The following is a 15,748-nucleotide window of genomic DNA, read 5'->3' as shown; positions in this document are numbered from 1 at the left end:
ATCCCCCATATCCTCTTACGCTTAAATTCTTGTAGCAACATATTGGATATTATATCCCTTATATTATACGAAAGAAAGTTAAAAGCCCATCAATTGTAATTCACGCAACTGGTTGGTACATACTCCTTCCGTCAAAAAAAGTGAATATAGGACGGGATGTGACACATGACAAATGTATGTTCAGATTCGTAGTACTAGAATGTGTCACATCCAGTACTAGGTTGGTTTTTTATGGGACGGAGGGAGTATTGATCGAAACGTACTCCCTCCATTACATACTATAACACCCTTCTACCCGATATGATATAATATAATAAATTTTGATATGCAACAAATTTTGGTTGTCATTGCAGCCTAGTAAATATTTAGAGGTACACTTTTTAGAAAACGGATTATCATTGAGGTACACTTTTTAGAAAACGGATTATCATTTTGGTATATTCGTTTTCTATACATGACAACGAATCCGTTGTCATTGCAGCGGGGGAGGAGGCATATCAAAATTTGGTTTTTTTATCATTGAGGTTGAAGAGAAAAGAGATGCACTTTTTTTTTACAAACAAAGAGAGATGCCCTTGATTAATAGTGTAGTAATAAGGGGTGTATTGTTTCAAGAAAACACGCTGAGTATTTCTTCTTAAAAAAATACCGACACACATAAATTTTCCTTTTTCGTAAATCGGTCTATTTTTTCCTTCGTTTGAAAAACACAACGCTTCGGCGAAGCCCTCCCTCCCCTCCCGCCCGAGAAAATGGGGATTATACCATCCTCAAAACAGGGCTTCGCTGAAATGCCATCCTACAATTGGGATTCGCCCAAATACCACTTTCAACTGAGCCCAACCCGCTGAAATGCCATTCTCTTCCTGTGTAGTAAATCAAAATCATTTTCTCTCTTTTCTCACAACTTTGATGACCAAAATACCCCTGGTTCATTCGATTTAGAGGATATAGAGTACCATGTACACAGGATGTGATGAACATATGAAAAAAGGACCTTTACATCCTAGGAACTACCCGGTGATGAGCTCATGCCAACTGCAATCCATCTGCATCACTCCTGCAAGTAGATCCGGGACGGCGACACACCGACGTGGAGAGGGGCCGCAGTACGGCCGAGCGCAGGGTGGCGTGAGGGGAGGCCGCCGGCCGAGCGGCAGCGCTAGGGGAGGGCGCCGGTCGAGCGTCGGCGCGAGGGGAGGGCGCCGGCCGAGACGCGGCGCTCGGGGAGACCTCGTCGGGGAGACCTCGTCGGCGCCAGGGACGGCCGCAACGCGGCGTGGCGGCGCGAGGGAGAGGTCGGCGCCACGGGACGGCCGCAACGCGGCGCGGCGGCGCGAGGGGAGGCGCGCCGCGTCGTCGCTAGGGGAGGCGGTGGCGCGAGGGGAGGGAAGGGTAGGGCGGCGCGGCGGCGCTAGGGAGGTCGCGCGGCGGCGCCCAGATCGGCGTGGCGGACGGAAACCCTAACCCTATGCGTCTCGCTTTCCCAGCCGATTTATTTCTAACGATGAAATTGACTGAGGGGTAATTTCGTCAAATCATGTGAAAAATAGAGTAAAATCTTTTATTTTTGATGAAAATGATTTGGGATGGCATTTCAGCGGGTTGGGCTCAGTTGAAAGTGGTATTTGGGCGAATCCCAATTGTAGGATGGCATTTCAGCGAAGCCCCCATTTTCTCCTCCCGCCCACACGCACCAACCTCCACCCAAAAAACCCCCCCAAACCCTCGCCGCACCGCCGTCGATCGCCGCGGCGGTCGCTGGGGGGCAATGTCGCGCTGGAAGGAGAACGCCTCCCCTCTCCCCCTCCACCCCGGCGGCTCCTCCTCCCTCCTCCCCCGCAAGCGCCCTCCCCCATCCCCGCCCCCTCCGCAGCCCCCGTGCCCGCCGCCGCGCCGCCCGCTCGCCGACGTCACCGGCAACGCCCTGCGGCAGCGGGGATCCGGAGGGGGAGGATGCGGGTACGGGTACAGCACCCCCGCCCCGAAGGCGCCCAGGCCCTCCTGCAGGTTCCTTCTCGACGACGACGAAGGCATGGACGAGGCGTTCCTGCGGGAGGTGGACGCCATTTGCGAGGAGCACGAGCGGTCCTCGGCCAGGAAGGATAAGGAGGCCGGCGAAGCGCCGCCATCGATCCCCTCCGAACCGGAGAGCGGAGTGGTATTTTTTTTTTTGCTGCTCTCTCGTTTCATTCTAAACTGGGGTTTAGGGATCTAAGGGCGCATTTGTGGATTTAGGAATCTTGTAATTGGGAGGGAAGTGGCGAGGCCTAAGGGATTCTGAAACTTGTTGTTTCATGAAATGGGATTGCTTTAGGATCGAGAAGGATTTGGGGGGCAGAATTAGTTTATCAGTGTGATATTATTATGAATCTGTGACTGCTGGCAGTTCAACTGTATACTGGCGATTTTTTTTCTTTTTGAACTAGGAAAGCAAAACTTCCGCCATTTCGATATATCAGAAATGAAATGTGCTGTACCAGATCCTGAAGTGGCTACTTTTAATAGGGAACTAATTTTGATTGTTCTTTCTTTGTGGGGAATCCAGTCTGGAGATGCATTCCGGAAGGAGGAGAATGCCATTGGTGAGGAGGGTGATGCTCAGCCTTTAGCCACGAGCCAGGAAGAAATGGAGGATGCGGATGAAGAAGAAATCTGTGAACTGTGGTTTGGTGATGATTCACTTCCACCGGCCATTTCAATTGCCACAGGGGGTGGAGAGGTATGTCAAACGGTGGAAAACTCTGTAAGGTCCTGATGAATAGTTATTGGTTGGAGCAATCTGGCTCACTCAACTTTGAGAGTCTAATTGTGGTTTTCCTCATCCCTAACACTGATAGGAGAGTGTGATATATTCTTTGAAATTAGAAGAGAATTAGGATGGTCTGTGAAGTATTGGAAATTTTCTTTTTGTTGCACTTCGATAAGAAAAGTTGGGCAAATGAATGCCGACCTGTTTTTTTCCCCTTGAAATGCCGTTGTGTATGAAGTGCATATTTTTTAAGACATTATCATGTTAGTTGTTAGGTGTCAAGTGGCTAAAGGAACTTAGGATGTTTTGTTTGCTTGGGCGGCAGTTTGAGGATGCATTCTGGAACATCAGTGACATTACTGAGGAGGTGCACCATACAGGCTCTTCTGCCAAGTGCCAGGAGGATATGGACGGAAAAAATAGCGATGGTCCTTCAGTTCCCTCAGTAATTTGCCATGAAGAGCGGGAAGGAGAGGTATGGCTTATTTGCTTCATTTCTTAACTTTCGACAAATAAATGATGAACAGTTGTTCGGTGGTGGCTAATTCATGTTTCCTCATTCTCGGAAGGTGAACTGGGAAACTAAAAATTGAATTACTAGGTTTGCTTTGGAATCAAGAAAAATGTGTTTAATTCCTTTTCTCTTGGGGAATATTTAGCTTGTCGATGCATTCTTGGAGGATCTTGATGCTATCCATCAGGGTGATGCTACCAAGGGCCAGGAGGAGCCACAGGAAACGGAACTAGAAATTGAGGAAAATGAAGGGTGTGTTCCAAAGAAGTACTACGAATATTTGCAGTCCCTGAATGACAGGCAGAGGGAAGCTGCATGTAGTGATGTGACTATTCCACTAATGATAGTTGCTGGTCCAGGAAGTGGAAAGGTATGTACAAACATCCTTTCTCTGCGAATTGCATATATAACCAGTGTGTTTTGTTTCAATGTCTTAATCTTCAGTATTATGGACATATGTTGTTGAGTTAACCGCTGTCATAAATTATTGGCCCCAGCTTCGATGTGAAACCAACTGAGACCAATTTCGTCAGATGCTCAGGTCCTTTTAGACCAACATCATGCATGATTTAGCCTGTTTGACTAATAAAAATAATAGTCATTTATCGATATGCATTAATTTTGTAGCTTTTGTTCTTGTAGCTGATACAGTTAATGATTGTTTCTGAATGAAATCCATCTGACCATTCAAGCCAAATATATTCCGTAGATTATATCCTTTCAAACGTTAAACGGTGCAAGTGCCATCCATTTTATCGTATTTTTCATATCGGTCACACATAACAATATTGCAGATTCCATAAACTTTGTTGTGATTGAAAAAAGTTAATTGTACTAAAAAATAATGTCTATTTGAGCTTTATTGAACATATCAAAGGTCCTGTCATGCCATATTAAATTCCATGCTGGTGTATATACTGAAAATTTCCTTCCCATAATTGGCATGATTCAAGACATCAACAATGGTTGGTCGGGTGCTCACACTGCTCAAAGAGGTAAGGTTCACTGGTTGATATAATCAGAGTGAAATTGTATGGATTTTTTTTTTCTTGAAGCTCACATATTCACATATCTCCTTGCCTGATGATTAGGAATTTCCACCATCAAACATTCTTGCTATGACATTCACAACTGCTGCTGCTTCTGAAATGCGGGATCGAATTGGGACAGTGGTGGGGAAGGCAGTTGCCAAGGAGATTGTAATAAGCACATTTCACTCATTCTGCTTGCAGCTTTGCAGGACCCATGCTGAAAAGTATGTCTTTTCTGTTGGTGGATAATACTTAAAATACAATGCAACAATGGATATCGACATGCTTCTGCTCAGCATACTACACTTGCACATTTATCTTTGAAGTGCATATCAATGAACTTAGTGTTGTAGACCATTTGGTTCTGAGAAAGTAATATCTGAATAAGATGCAGCCTGGAAAAGAATGAAGCTGAAAATAAATTCTTGTTTTCTATTTTAACTTATGATTTTTATGATCACGCTATTCATTGTGATAAAAGTCAGAAATGCATTAAAATACCCATTACATAGAGATACCAGCACAATCTGATTTAGTACATCAAATCAGTCATCATCTTCAATTGTAGTTTAATGTTTCTAAATTCACTGACTGACAATTTGTTATGGTGTATCATATTTGCTAGTAGGATGAGCACATTTTCCCTGCTTAATCTGATTTAGTACATCAAAGCAGTCATCATCTTCAATTGTAGTTTAATGTCTCTAAATTCACCGACTGACAATTTGTTATGGTGTATCATATTTGCTAGTATGATGAGCACATTTTCCCTGCTTTCAGTGCGCTCTTATTTCCTACATCTTAGCAAGTGTAGGAATCATTTTAGATGATTGGAATCTTATCTTATTTATTGTTTTATTGTATGATTCTGATGTTCTAATAAATCCTTTAAAGGCTAGGCCGCACATCTGAATTCATAATCTATGGAAATGGGCAGCAGAGGAGGGCTGTTATTGAGGCAGAGCGTCTATTGGAAAGTGACAAAAATAATGGTCTAGGAGATGCAAATAAGAATTGCGATGGAGATATTAAAAATTCTTTCAAGGACAAAGCTAAGAAATGGCAGAAGTTTGTTACACAGGTGCCTTCTACTTTTGAAGAATTCATCATTTAAGCATTTTTGTTTTTATTCCCTTCTCTATTTTGGTGCATAGGGAGCTTCTGAAAGGAACTGGGTACATGTTATATTGTATGCATCCTGTAAAGTGAGGTGCACTGTTGCATCTACCTAAAGTGTGTGTGGAATGCTAGATTCTCTCTAGATTGGATATGCTAGTTCCACCTTACTGTTACATATCACAGCAGAATGTAGAACGCATAAAGGAAATGATTTAAGGTTCTTCCTAGATGCTGGGCTTAGGGGATTTAAAGCTACAGACAGTAATCGACAACTCCACGTACCTCATAAATACATAACACATGATTTAATTCAAATTCTCAGTATAATGTTAAAAGTTGTGCTAATTATAGAAAAGAACATTGCCAAGATTCTTTGCAATAGACTGGACTAAAGCTATCTCCAGGCTAGGTCTGAACAAAGATACCAGAACTTGTAGACAATAATAAATATGATATCAATGAATACAACTAACGGTAGAACCAGGAAATTGTGTGAAGCTCTCGGTTCATATGAGAAAGAAGCATTAGTCCTAGTTGCATCTACCTCAGAATTATAGCTAGTATGTTATGCTAAATTCTGGATCATGTTAATTCTGAATGTAGGCCAGTAGGATACTCAATGCATGTTTAGAATGGTAGTCCTGTCTTACACTGTATATGGTGCATGAACTTCATATTACAAACACACTCTTCATGGTTTGAGGCATGTGCTTGCTAGCCAGGGCATCTAGGCTTAAGGAGTTCCTTTATAGGTCGATAACACTGGGGAGGTGAGGTTTTTGCGTGTGTTGTGAAGGTTTCAGCCTGTTTCCAATCGGGTTTTTGGGCATTGCTCCCTTCCTATTCTCTCCTTCTCTTAATGAAATGATATGCACTTCTCTTGCGTATTCAAAAAAAAAATATTAAAATGTCTAGAGCAATATAATGTGTTAGATCAAAACTTTGTATATGTGGAAATTGTGCCAAACTGGTAATGTCCCTGAAAAACTATTACAAGCTGTTGCTGTATCAAGTTGACCTTATGGGTAGTTTGATTTTATCTTTTCCCTAAATTTAGCATCCTCCTTTACAGGCAAAAGCTTCTGGTAGGACTCCCGAGGAGTATGAAAAGAAGGGGGATTTGACAGGAGTAAGCTGTCCTTTTAGTATAACCCCCTGTATTCTTATATGTCTAACTATTGACCTTCGTTACCTCTCACTTTTTTGAATAGGCTTCAATTCTTCGGCACTACAATGAAATATTAAGGTCTTGTAATGCTCTTGATTACCATGATTTTATTAATTCATCGATAACCCTTCTCACAAAGTTTCCTGAAGGTAATTTCAGTCCTGATCTCACAATATTATCTATTGTGATAAATTTTTAAATAATATGATTGTGATATGATATCTCTCATGCAGTATACGACGAGTGCCGAAATACATGGCAGGCAATAGTAGTTGATGAGTTTCAGGATACAAGTGCTATGCAATATTATCTTTTAAAGACACTAGCATCCCACAACCGCATAACTATTGTTGGTGACGAAGATCAGGTGCACAAATTATGGTTCATCCATCATCCTATAATTTGAACTTGTGATATCTGTTTATTTACTAGTGTTTTCAGATGCAATATGAATTTATTTTCATTCTATTCTTCTCATTTTCAGTCCATCTTCAGTTTCAATGGTGCTGATGTCTCTGGCTTTGATTCATTTCGTAGAGATTTTCCAAATCACAAAGAGGTAATTACGGCATCTCTGTAGGAGTTTCCTAACATGCACTTTGTCTTTGATGCACAATCTTGATTCTCAGCTTGATGTCTGTTAATTGTGTTTTCGTGCTGATGAGTTTAGGTCAGATTGAGCAAGAACTATCGCTCTACACGGGCAATTGTTGAAGCAGCAACAGCTTTAATTCACAACAACACTAAACGGCAAAGCCACAAACTTGCTGAGACCGACAATCCCTCTGGGAATAAGGTGTCCTTAAAGATGCCACATATTGCTTCTTCTTGCATCATTCCAGTTACTTATTCTATCCATCATTTTGTATAGATCATTGTTAAGGAGTGCCACAGTGAAGATTCACAATGTGCATTTGTTATTGACAAGATTATTGAAACCACATCTAGTTCAGTTGAAGGATGTCATTTTGGCAAAATTGCTGTCCTATATCGCAGACAGGTTGAGAAATCTTCCACTTATTGCTGAACCATATTTTTTGGTTGTGTTTATGGTCTAAGTTACCTGTACACAGATCACTGGCAAAGCATTCCAGGCGTCATTCCGCAACAGAAAAATTCCTTTTAATATTCATGGTGTGGCTTTCTACAGGAAAAAGGTGCTTGGATTAATTTTTACTCCCAATATTATCGCGGACTAGCAATTTCTTGTGATTTCTTGAGTTGCTTTCTTACTGCCAAATTATCAATTTATAATCCTTGGTTCTATTAACATTTTAAAACATGAAAATTACTGGTACCTTTTCAAATTAATACTTTAGTTGTTGCTGACCATAATTTTTCTGTGTATATGATATGAAGCATTGATTTGGTAAACACAAGTGCACTATCATCTATAATTATTCAAGAAACCAACCATGCAGGCTGATTTTGTTTTTTTCACCAAATTATTTTGGGAATGTTCTGTGTTATTATATGGTGTATTGTGGGGGCCAAGGGTCTTATTAGTTTTTGACCATAAAGTTTGTTTGGTTGCTGATCGTAGTTTCCTTCTTTTCTAGTTTTTTCTTCGTTGTGTTTAACCCTGGCCCTTAAGGGCCTGTACGAGTCTTTCTAGACTCACTCCCCTATCTTCTTAATATAATGATGCACAGCTCTCTTGCACGTTCGAGAAAAAAAAGGTGGTATTATGGACCGGATAGGGTAAGGGTCAAAAGACTGAGGGATAACTCACCCTCTAATAGTGCCAGCAAGGCTTCTCCTTGCTGAGTTAAGAGAGGCTTTGAGGCTTAGAGCTAACTTAAGAATTTATATATTGATTGATTCATAATGGAGTACATGTGGTCCCTTTATATATAGGTAGGACTCAGGACTGACTTGACATCTAAGGAGCTAATCTCTAATATTGTATGAACCAATCCATCTCTATCTCTTGTTTACAAACCTCGCCACTTTCCTAACTAGATAATCTCCTATCTTTATTTGACCTATTCCTTATTTATAATGCCTAAACTGTTTCAGGGCCTGGCCAATGCCCATAACATAACATGTGGACTGAGCTTCTTGACATTATTTCTTTTAGGGTTTAGCAAAAATACATGTTTGCCTTGTGAACAAAAGGAGCATTCTGATTATTTTACTCATTGTTTACAATTACTTGGAACTTGGTAGAAAGTAACAACCCTCTTCATGCTGTTAGTTCTGTAAGTGCAACAATTTAAGTGCTTTACCATGTAACTATTTCAGGTTATCAAAGCAATTATGGCCATACTTAAAACTACATTACCAGGCTGTGATGATGATGCCCCATGGCATCAAGCCTTCAAGGCCATTCTTCCTGGTGACAAGGAAGAAAAAAAGAAGGTTCAGTTTTACCTGATTATATTCTATTTTTTGTATTTGTTACATTACATTTGCTTATATTTAATAAATTATCGTAATTCCCAGATTATACATCATATTGAAAAGATTTCATTGGCTAGAAAGTGTAGCTTCATATCGGCTGCTACTGACATCTTCAGTGCAAAGGTCTCTGGTACCTTCAAAAGGTTGTTATCTTCCGTGTTTACTTACCGTTCTACAGTCCATGTTTATTTTTTGTTTCTGCAGGGTTCTTTATTGCTATCTTCCAATGCTCATGGTGCAAATATAATGTGATGCTATGCTGAGTGTCCCATTCTGTTGGTTGTAGGGCCCAGATTACTCAAGGAAGAAAGGTTTTATCAGCCTTGGATAGCCTATCAAAACTTGTTGAAAGGGTATGACAAATGGTCTGGCCATTATATCTGTATTTCTGCAAACTAATGAACATGTTTCAAACTTTTAATTTATTTGATATATACAATAATGTTTAGGAATAATATTATCACAAATACCATCTTTGGAAAGGGTGCAATACTCACATACATAGACAAAAGTGTTAAGATAATAAATTTATGAAACTTTGATCTCGTTTACCTTGTCTGTCAACAGAAAATAGGATTCTAATTTCTGTGTATGACTATTGACTCATCCCCTAGTATACATCAATCATACCATTTCTGTTTTCTGCACTGGTAGTTAGTCATTAACTAGTAAATAGGATTCTAATTTCTGCATATCACCCACAACCTACTGACAATACATCACTGGTACAATTTTTTGCTTTCCAAAATGAGTTGCTAATAGCCTTGAGCTATCTTGTGTCATCAATTCAATAAATATATTTGGTAAGCTATGCTTTTTGTACGATCAATTGAGCAATGATATAGTATTACTTTTACAATTTTCTGTATCTCTCATTGAACCTCAAGAGCTACAATTTATTACTTCTTTGTGATACAGGAACAATCAGTTTCAGTGGTCATTTCTTCTGCTGGAGATATGCTACCTCAGGTTCAATTAATTTGTTGCAGTTGTATTTAATGAGCTTTGCCTTCATGTATGATCTGTTAGAAGTAGATTTAGAAACGCGCCATTTTTTTTTCTTATGGTGCAAGTGCTGCACTATTCACTGTTCTCTGGTTCACTTCAAGGTATTTTGTTTCATCCTAGAAAATAAATCAACAATTTATCGGCGCCATACATTTGTATGTGCATCATGACTTCTTGAGGTCCTATTAGCATGTTGTGGTCATAAAAAGTATTAATATCCCTGATGACCATCTAAGCAGTATTCTGTTGTATGGTTCATGGCAAGAAAAGCTACAAAGCCATGCTTTAGGCCCTAATGCACTTTTGCAGTACAAACTACAAAGATATGCTATATTTTACGTATTTTGGATCAAAATAGTGATGCACATTCAAACTTATTGAGTCTGTTAGGTTTACTAGTACTGAGCTTCATTAAACGTTTAATATCACTGTGCTTGATTCTGTTCAATTTCTTTAATTACAGCTACTTTATCATTTTTTGACAGAAATACCTACTTGAAAAGCGTGCGATTGTTGATGCTGATGGGGGTAAATTATTAAATGAAGATAATGACATCAGATCAGTAAGTACAGTTCATACACCTTTGATGCTCTTAGTGTTTTGCACATTGATCCTCGAGAAAGACTAAACTTTGAATGCACCAAGAATCAATTTTGGATTATACTGTCTCAAGCATTCAGAACTTGAAGAAATTATGGCAACAGAGCTTGAAGGATACAAAGATGCATTTATATTTACATATTTGTACTGTAGTAGCCTGCTGCTTTGGGTCAGTCAGAAGCATCCATCGGAAGACACTTATTCTTGATAAAAATGACTTAAAATTGCTTTTTTTTTTGTCAATCACCATGGTTGGACACTCAATGTCAATTGTCTATTTCCAGGACTTAAAACCATGGACTATGTCTAATTTACCATACCATCACCAATTTTATTGATGAAACAATAGTGTGTTACACAAGGTTATGAATAGTTAATTCTAGCTTAGTTTCCCATATTGTTTGGACTCCTTGTTGATTATGTTTATAACTTCCTGTCCCCTATTACTTGACTCGGTGTTTTGGCGATAATTAAAATGGTTGCTTTGGTATGTATTAAGAACCAGTACATGTAGATGGAAATCATAATCTTCGTCTGCAGCAACTTGCACGAGGTGTTTGGTTTGCATGTGCAGCTCCACCTAAGGTTTTCAGTAGGGAATACTTAAGAATAAAATGCACCCTAACATGACATAAGAGGATAGGAGAGGTCGGGGGGCGGGGGAGCTATATTCCACCAAAGTTCTTTTTTGTTCTGATTGGGCGTTGCAATATATATCAAACCCAAGTACGCTAATTGTTGTTGATATTACCGATATTTGATTTGGTTTGTTAGACTCATATGAGGTCTCTTTATGAACTTTCTTTTTTGGATTTTGAACATTTTTTGTTTGGATGGTTTATATTTGACATACATTTTGTATACAGAGAGGTGGTGTTAACTTATCCTAAATCAAACTGCAGGTCCTTCAGTTTTTAATGGATGATGTGTCTGACTTCTTATCAACACATTTTTCTAGTTCAGTGGATACAAGCAAGACTGAGGAGAAAGGCTGTGCTTCTACACTTAAAGCCTTTATTGATTATATCTCTTTGAGAGAAACTGAAAACTTCAGATCACGAAAGGAGGAAAATAAAAACTCTATCACATTAACAACTATCCACCAGGTTCTTTATTCCCTTAACTGCAATAAATTTATTTGTGCCATTTGGCAATTCTGACACTAAAAGATGTATATTCCCTTCTATGATTCGCAGTCAAAAGGTTTAGAGTGGGATGTTGTGTTTATCGTGCAGGTATTGTACTTTAATCAGTAGGGAATTTACGGTTTGTTCATCTTTCTATGTGTTATAAAATCATAGAATTTAGCCGTAATGTTTTCTCATTTTTTATCAGAAGTATGCTGTTTTATGTTGTGACGATAAAAAAATGTGCAAGCTGGGAATGGTATATGGTAGACATACATTAAAATTCAGAAAGGTTATGATATATAGAGCTGTGGATAATGAATTATGAGGAATTTGAAATATTGACTTGATTCAGAGTAACTTTGTACTATTCTTGCCTGTGACAACATGAGTGCCATCATAGAGGACTGGTCTTGTTATATGCCTTTGTTTTTCTTTGATTTGTAATGGAGAGTCTAAACACTGCAAAATTTATGGATGGGTAACATATTTTGGTTCATGTGTTTGTTTTATTCTGATATTATGCAACTACGTTAATTTTTCCAAAGGAGTATTTTCTTGCTTTTGTTCACTTCAGTCCTTTTGCTCAGGCAAATGATTCAGAAATTCCTTTGTTGCATGAGTACAATGGCACTGTGAAAGAAGCTGGAAGCACACTGGAGGTTTGTTCAAATTTTTTTTCTTTCCCTGAGGTGGTTTTCTGTATGTATTCTGCAACTTGGTTGTAATTACAGGAGGAGAGAAGGCTATTCTATGTTGCAATGACACGAGCTCGAAAGAAACTGTACATCTTACATGTCACGGTTGACTCTAATCGCCAGGCAGGTGATTTTATATTGTATTCATCCTTATAAAGTATCTAGATTTCACTGACTTAAACTATTACTGGCGTCTAGCTGCTGCAACCTTCACGCTTCCTCAGGGAGATTCCTGCTCACCTTCTTGAGGTACAGGTGAGCACTATTTTGAGATCCTGTTTTGAATGGTATCGAGACCTGAAGAATGGTATCTCTATCCCATATTGTTGTGTATTCCACCATACAATCTGCTTGGAGCATTTTAAAAAATTGTAAATTTTAGATGGTATACAGCTATATATCAATCTAGAAAGTCATTTATATGAGTAATATAATCTATTATAGCAATAGTAGCTTAACATAATTTTCTCTTTTCAATAATGTGAAGGGTGAGGGAACTGTGAGAAGAACTCCTGAACAGCCGGTGAACATTCCATTTGATCAACCTGAAGGAGATACATCAGTTGAAAGGCCTATGGTGGTACGGAATGAAACTTCACCTTTCCCAGAAATGGATCAGCCATGTCTTGCTAATGATTTCTTGAAGAGGTAAATCAGCGTGATATGATCTATTTCCCTTGTGAGTTGTTTTTGTGCAAGCAGTTATTTTTCCTGCACAATGTATTTAAAGAACAGATAATTTGCATCTATAACAAACACTTGCTATTTTATGTTATGTCATTTGCTGTATTTTGTTTCTCCCCTGACCAAAACAAATTCGTTCTTCTCTTTTTGCAGGTTTGAAATTGAGGATAGAGCAATAATTTCACATATATTTCATCAATGGGCGAAGAAACAGGCATTTCAAAATCCAAAAAGGCTGCTTGATAAGGTACTGAATATTTCATTTTACATTGGATGGATGCCATATGCCATTGATTCGTTCCTATAAGGAGAAGTAGTTTTTTTTTTTTGTACAAGGAAAATATGGTCAGCAGCTCACTGGCGGACTGAATGAAGTCGGTAGTATCAGCAAATTACATTTATGCCATGTCTGTTGCTGTATTATTTTTGCTAGGAGTCAGGATCTGAGACATGTTAGTTCTGAAACAGTCATTGGTATTGCATTGCTACTGTACATTTCATGTTCAGTCTATCTATGCTTGCCTTTTCAGATTGGTTTTGTTATTGATGAACGTTTACGAGGTAAAGGATACAAGCGCAAGGTTGGTTGCTTTGTTCCATTGATTCCACTATCTCCCTTTCTGTCACATCTTTTATTTCATGATTGTTTATTATATTGATGTTCTTTATATCATCTTGTTCGTAGTCAGTGTTATACATAGGTAATCAGTGATATTTTGATCATACAAATTGTTATTTCTCATTCAGGAGATTTTACCCTGACATATTAACATGTGAGTTCTTTTTTTCCAGGATGTATTGTGCAAGCTGAAATCATTCTTAAGTGGTGATGAAGCGTTTGGTTATGCACAATATGTGAGTTAAGCTAAAACGATGAAAATTTTGGCAGTCTCTTGACCTTGAGCGTTGATTCTCTTTAATAAATTATTTTTTTGAGAACTTTAATAAATTATTAATTTCATATTGTGAACTCTTAGGTTATCAAGTGGGAACAGATTCCTATCGACAAGCGGAGCCATTTGATGAGAGAGAGACAGGCAAGTTCCTGAATTACGATCTGTTATGAATTAACTTAGAATTTCTTTTCTTTTTAATATTAACAAGGCATCTACATGATGGACACCTGTCCCCAAGATTCTCACATGTTTGTGATCTTCCAGGAACATTTCCAAAAGCAGAGGATAGAGAACTCCATGGGTTCCTCAGAACCTACACCTAAGCAGGTCAGTTATCTTTGCCAATGCTCTCATATCTTTACCTACTTTGACTAGCTGGTTCATCTGACAATCACATTGCCATTATGGTGCCCGTTATTGACAATAGAAAGCCCATAGTTTTTTTTTTGGCAGAAAATAGTTTTACTGGTTTCCTTCGCTTTATATGCTATTCCCACCTGAATGGATTATCATTCAAACACTTTGCTCATCCTTTGGTGCAGATATCGTACCTCCGGAACCTGGGGTGCACCATCACACCCACGTCTCGCCTGCACGCGTCGCATCTTATCGAGAAGTACAAATCTCTATGACTTTTCACTGCTTGAACCTGCAGGGGACACATGATTTCAAGCTCAGTCTCAGAATTGGGACCATATATACAGCAACGCTGGTGAAAGTTCCTCATATTAACTGTACATGCTGTACATATCGATGTACTTTTCCCGTGGACATGGTGTGGTTAGAGCAAACGTCTTGTTACATTACCAGGCTGTTCTTGGGCCACAAGGGCCAACCAAGAAACGAACCGGGCCTTCTCTTTGGGGAATCTGGCTCGGCCCACAAAATAACCAGCTATGGGAGACTCAGTCACATCCCTCATGCAACGTACATCCTCCGTCTTGTAAAAAAAATATCAACTTCTAGCTATGTACTTTATGGGATGGATTGAGTACGGGTTATGTGATCATTGCCTCTTGTTTTTGCGATGATCCTTGTACGCTAGTGCCTAGTGGTATAAAATGAGCTTTGTATATAATTTGGTCCATTTTTTTTAAAAAAATAAACCTGCAATAAAACGTTTTCTAGAAACTGGACCTACAATATGGGGCCGTGATATTCAATGTGATGTGCATACAGCATGGTGTTGTATAATTTGGACGTCGATGTAGGATATTTTGTGAGACCATTATACGCGGTTGCCTACATAGCCTCAAATTATGTGACACGGTGCCAATGTGCCATAAACATCTCTATCTCTAAAATGCTACCGACGGTCTAGAATATATATGATGTTTAGGAGAACCAAAATTGACTTAAATGTTGTTATATTTTTCTGTCCTAAACGTCGTATATGATCATGATTGGATGGAGTATTTTATTAGAGGCCCACATGTAAAAGATATTTAAGAAAAAAAAAGACTAAATTACCAAAACTACCCCGCTATGTACTCCTATACTGCCCAGTCTGCCCTACAAGAAACTCGTGCGTGAACTTCTACTGTCACTGCACTCTTCCTCTGCACACACGTTTCAGTCTCTCATCAGCCCGACGTTTCTGCTGCAAAACCACGGCCTGATTCCGATTCACGCAAATCGCGGCCAAATCTCGCAAACCAAAACCAAAATCGCCACCTGTAATGTAAAGAAAAGAAAAACAAAAACAAACAAAAGTGAAAAACAGCCAAACCGACGGCCCAAAAAGAAG

At 39.2% G+C, this 15,748-nt stretch overlaps 1 protein-coding gene across 12 annotated transcripts; it reads left to right on the top strand.

The window, feature by feature from the left end:
* Positions 1–1,705: 1,705 nt before the first annotated feature.
* Positions 1,706–15,010, top strand: LOC4343276 (ATP-dependent DNA helicase SRS2-like protein At4g25120). 12 transcript variants are annotated; one of them, XR_010742647.1, is made up of 32 exons: positions 1,706–2,161; positions 2,549–2,722; positions 3,021–3,227; positions 3,412–3,636; positions 4,220–4,261; positions 4,358–4,521; positions 5,192–5,378; positions 6,489–6,545; positions 6,628–6,733; positions 6,818–6,951; positions 7,069–7,143; positions 7,255–7,380; positions 7,456–7,584; positions 7,658–7,741; positions 8,829–8,945; positions 9,030–9,130; positions 9,274–9,340; positions 9,906–9,956; positions 10,481–10,558; positions 11,499–11,702; positions 11,793–11,831; positions 12,314–12,385; positions 12,458–12,544; positions 12,620–12,676; positions 12,909–13,069; positions 13,259–13,352; positions 13,442–13,557; positions 13,636–13,686; positions 13,898–13,960; positions 14,083–14,142; positions 14,266–14,328; positions 14,544–15,010. XR_010742647.1 is itself a non-coding variant. In XM_015791758.3 (32 exons), exons 1-32 carry the CDS (start codon positions 1,772–1,774, stop codon positions 14,631–14,633), a joined length of 3,633 nt encoding a protein of 1,210 aa, XP_015647244.1. In that variant the 5' UTR covers positions 1,706–1,771; the 3' UTR covers positions 14,634–15,010. The 12 variants fall into 12 exon arrangements, 7 of the variants coding, with proteins under 7 accessions (XP_015647244.1, XP_015647243.1, XP_015647246.1 ...); XM_015791758.3 differs by having other exon boundaries at positions 3,078–3,227; positions 13,423–13,557; XM_015791757.3 differs by having other exon boundaries at positions 12,620–12,670; positions 13,423–13,557.
* The last annotated feature ends 738 nt before the right edge of the window (positions 15,011–15,748 follow it).

The sequence above is a fragment of the Oryza sativa genome, chromosome 7, assembly GCF_034140825.1.
Source record: "Oryza sativa Japonica Group chromosome 7, ASM3414082v1".
NCBI classification, from domain to species: domain Eukaryota; kingdom Viridiplantae; phylum Streptophyta; class Magnoliopsida; order Poales; family Poaceae; genus Oryza; species Oryza sativa.
The sequence above is the reverse complement of the archived record's forward strand: the minus strand, read 5'-3'. Positions and strand labels throughout refer to the sequence as shown.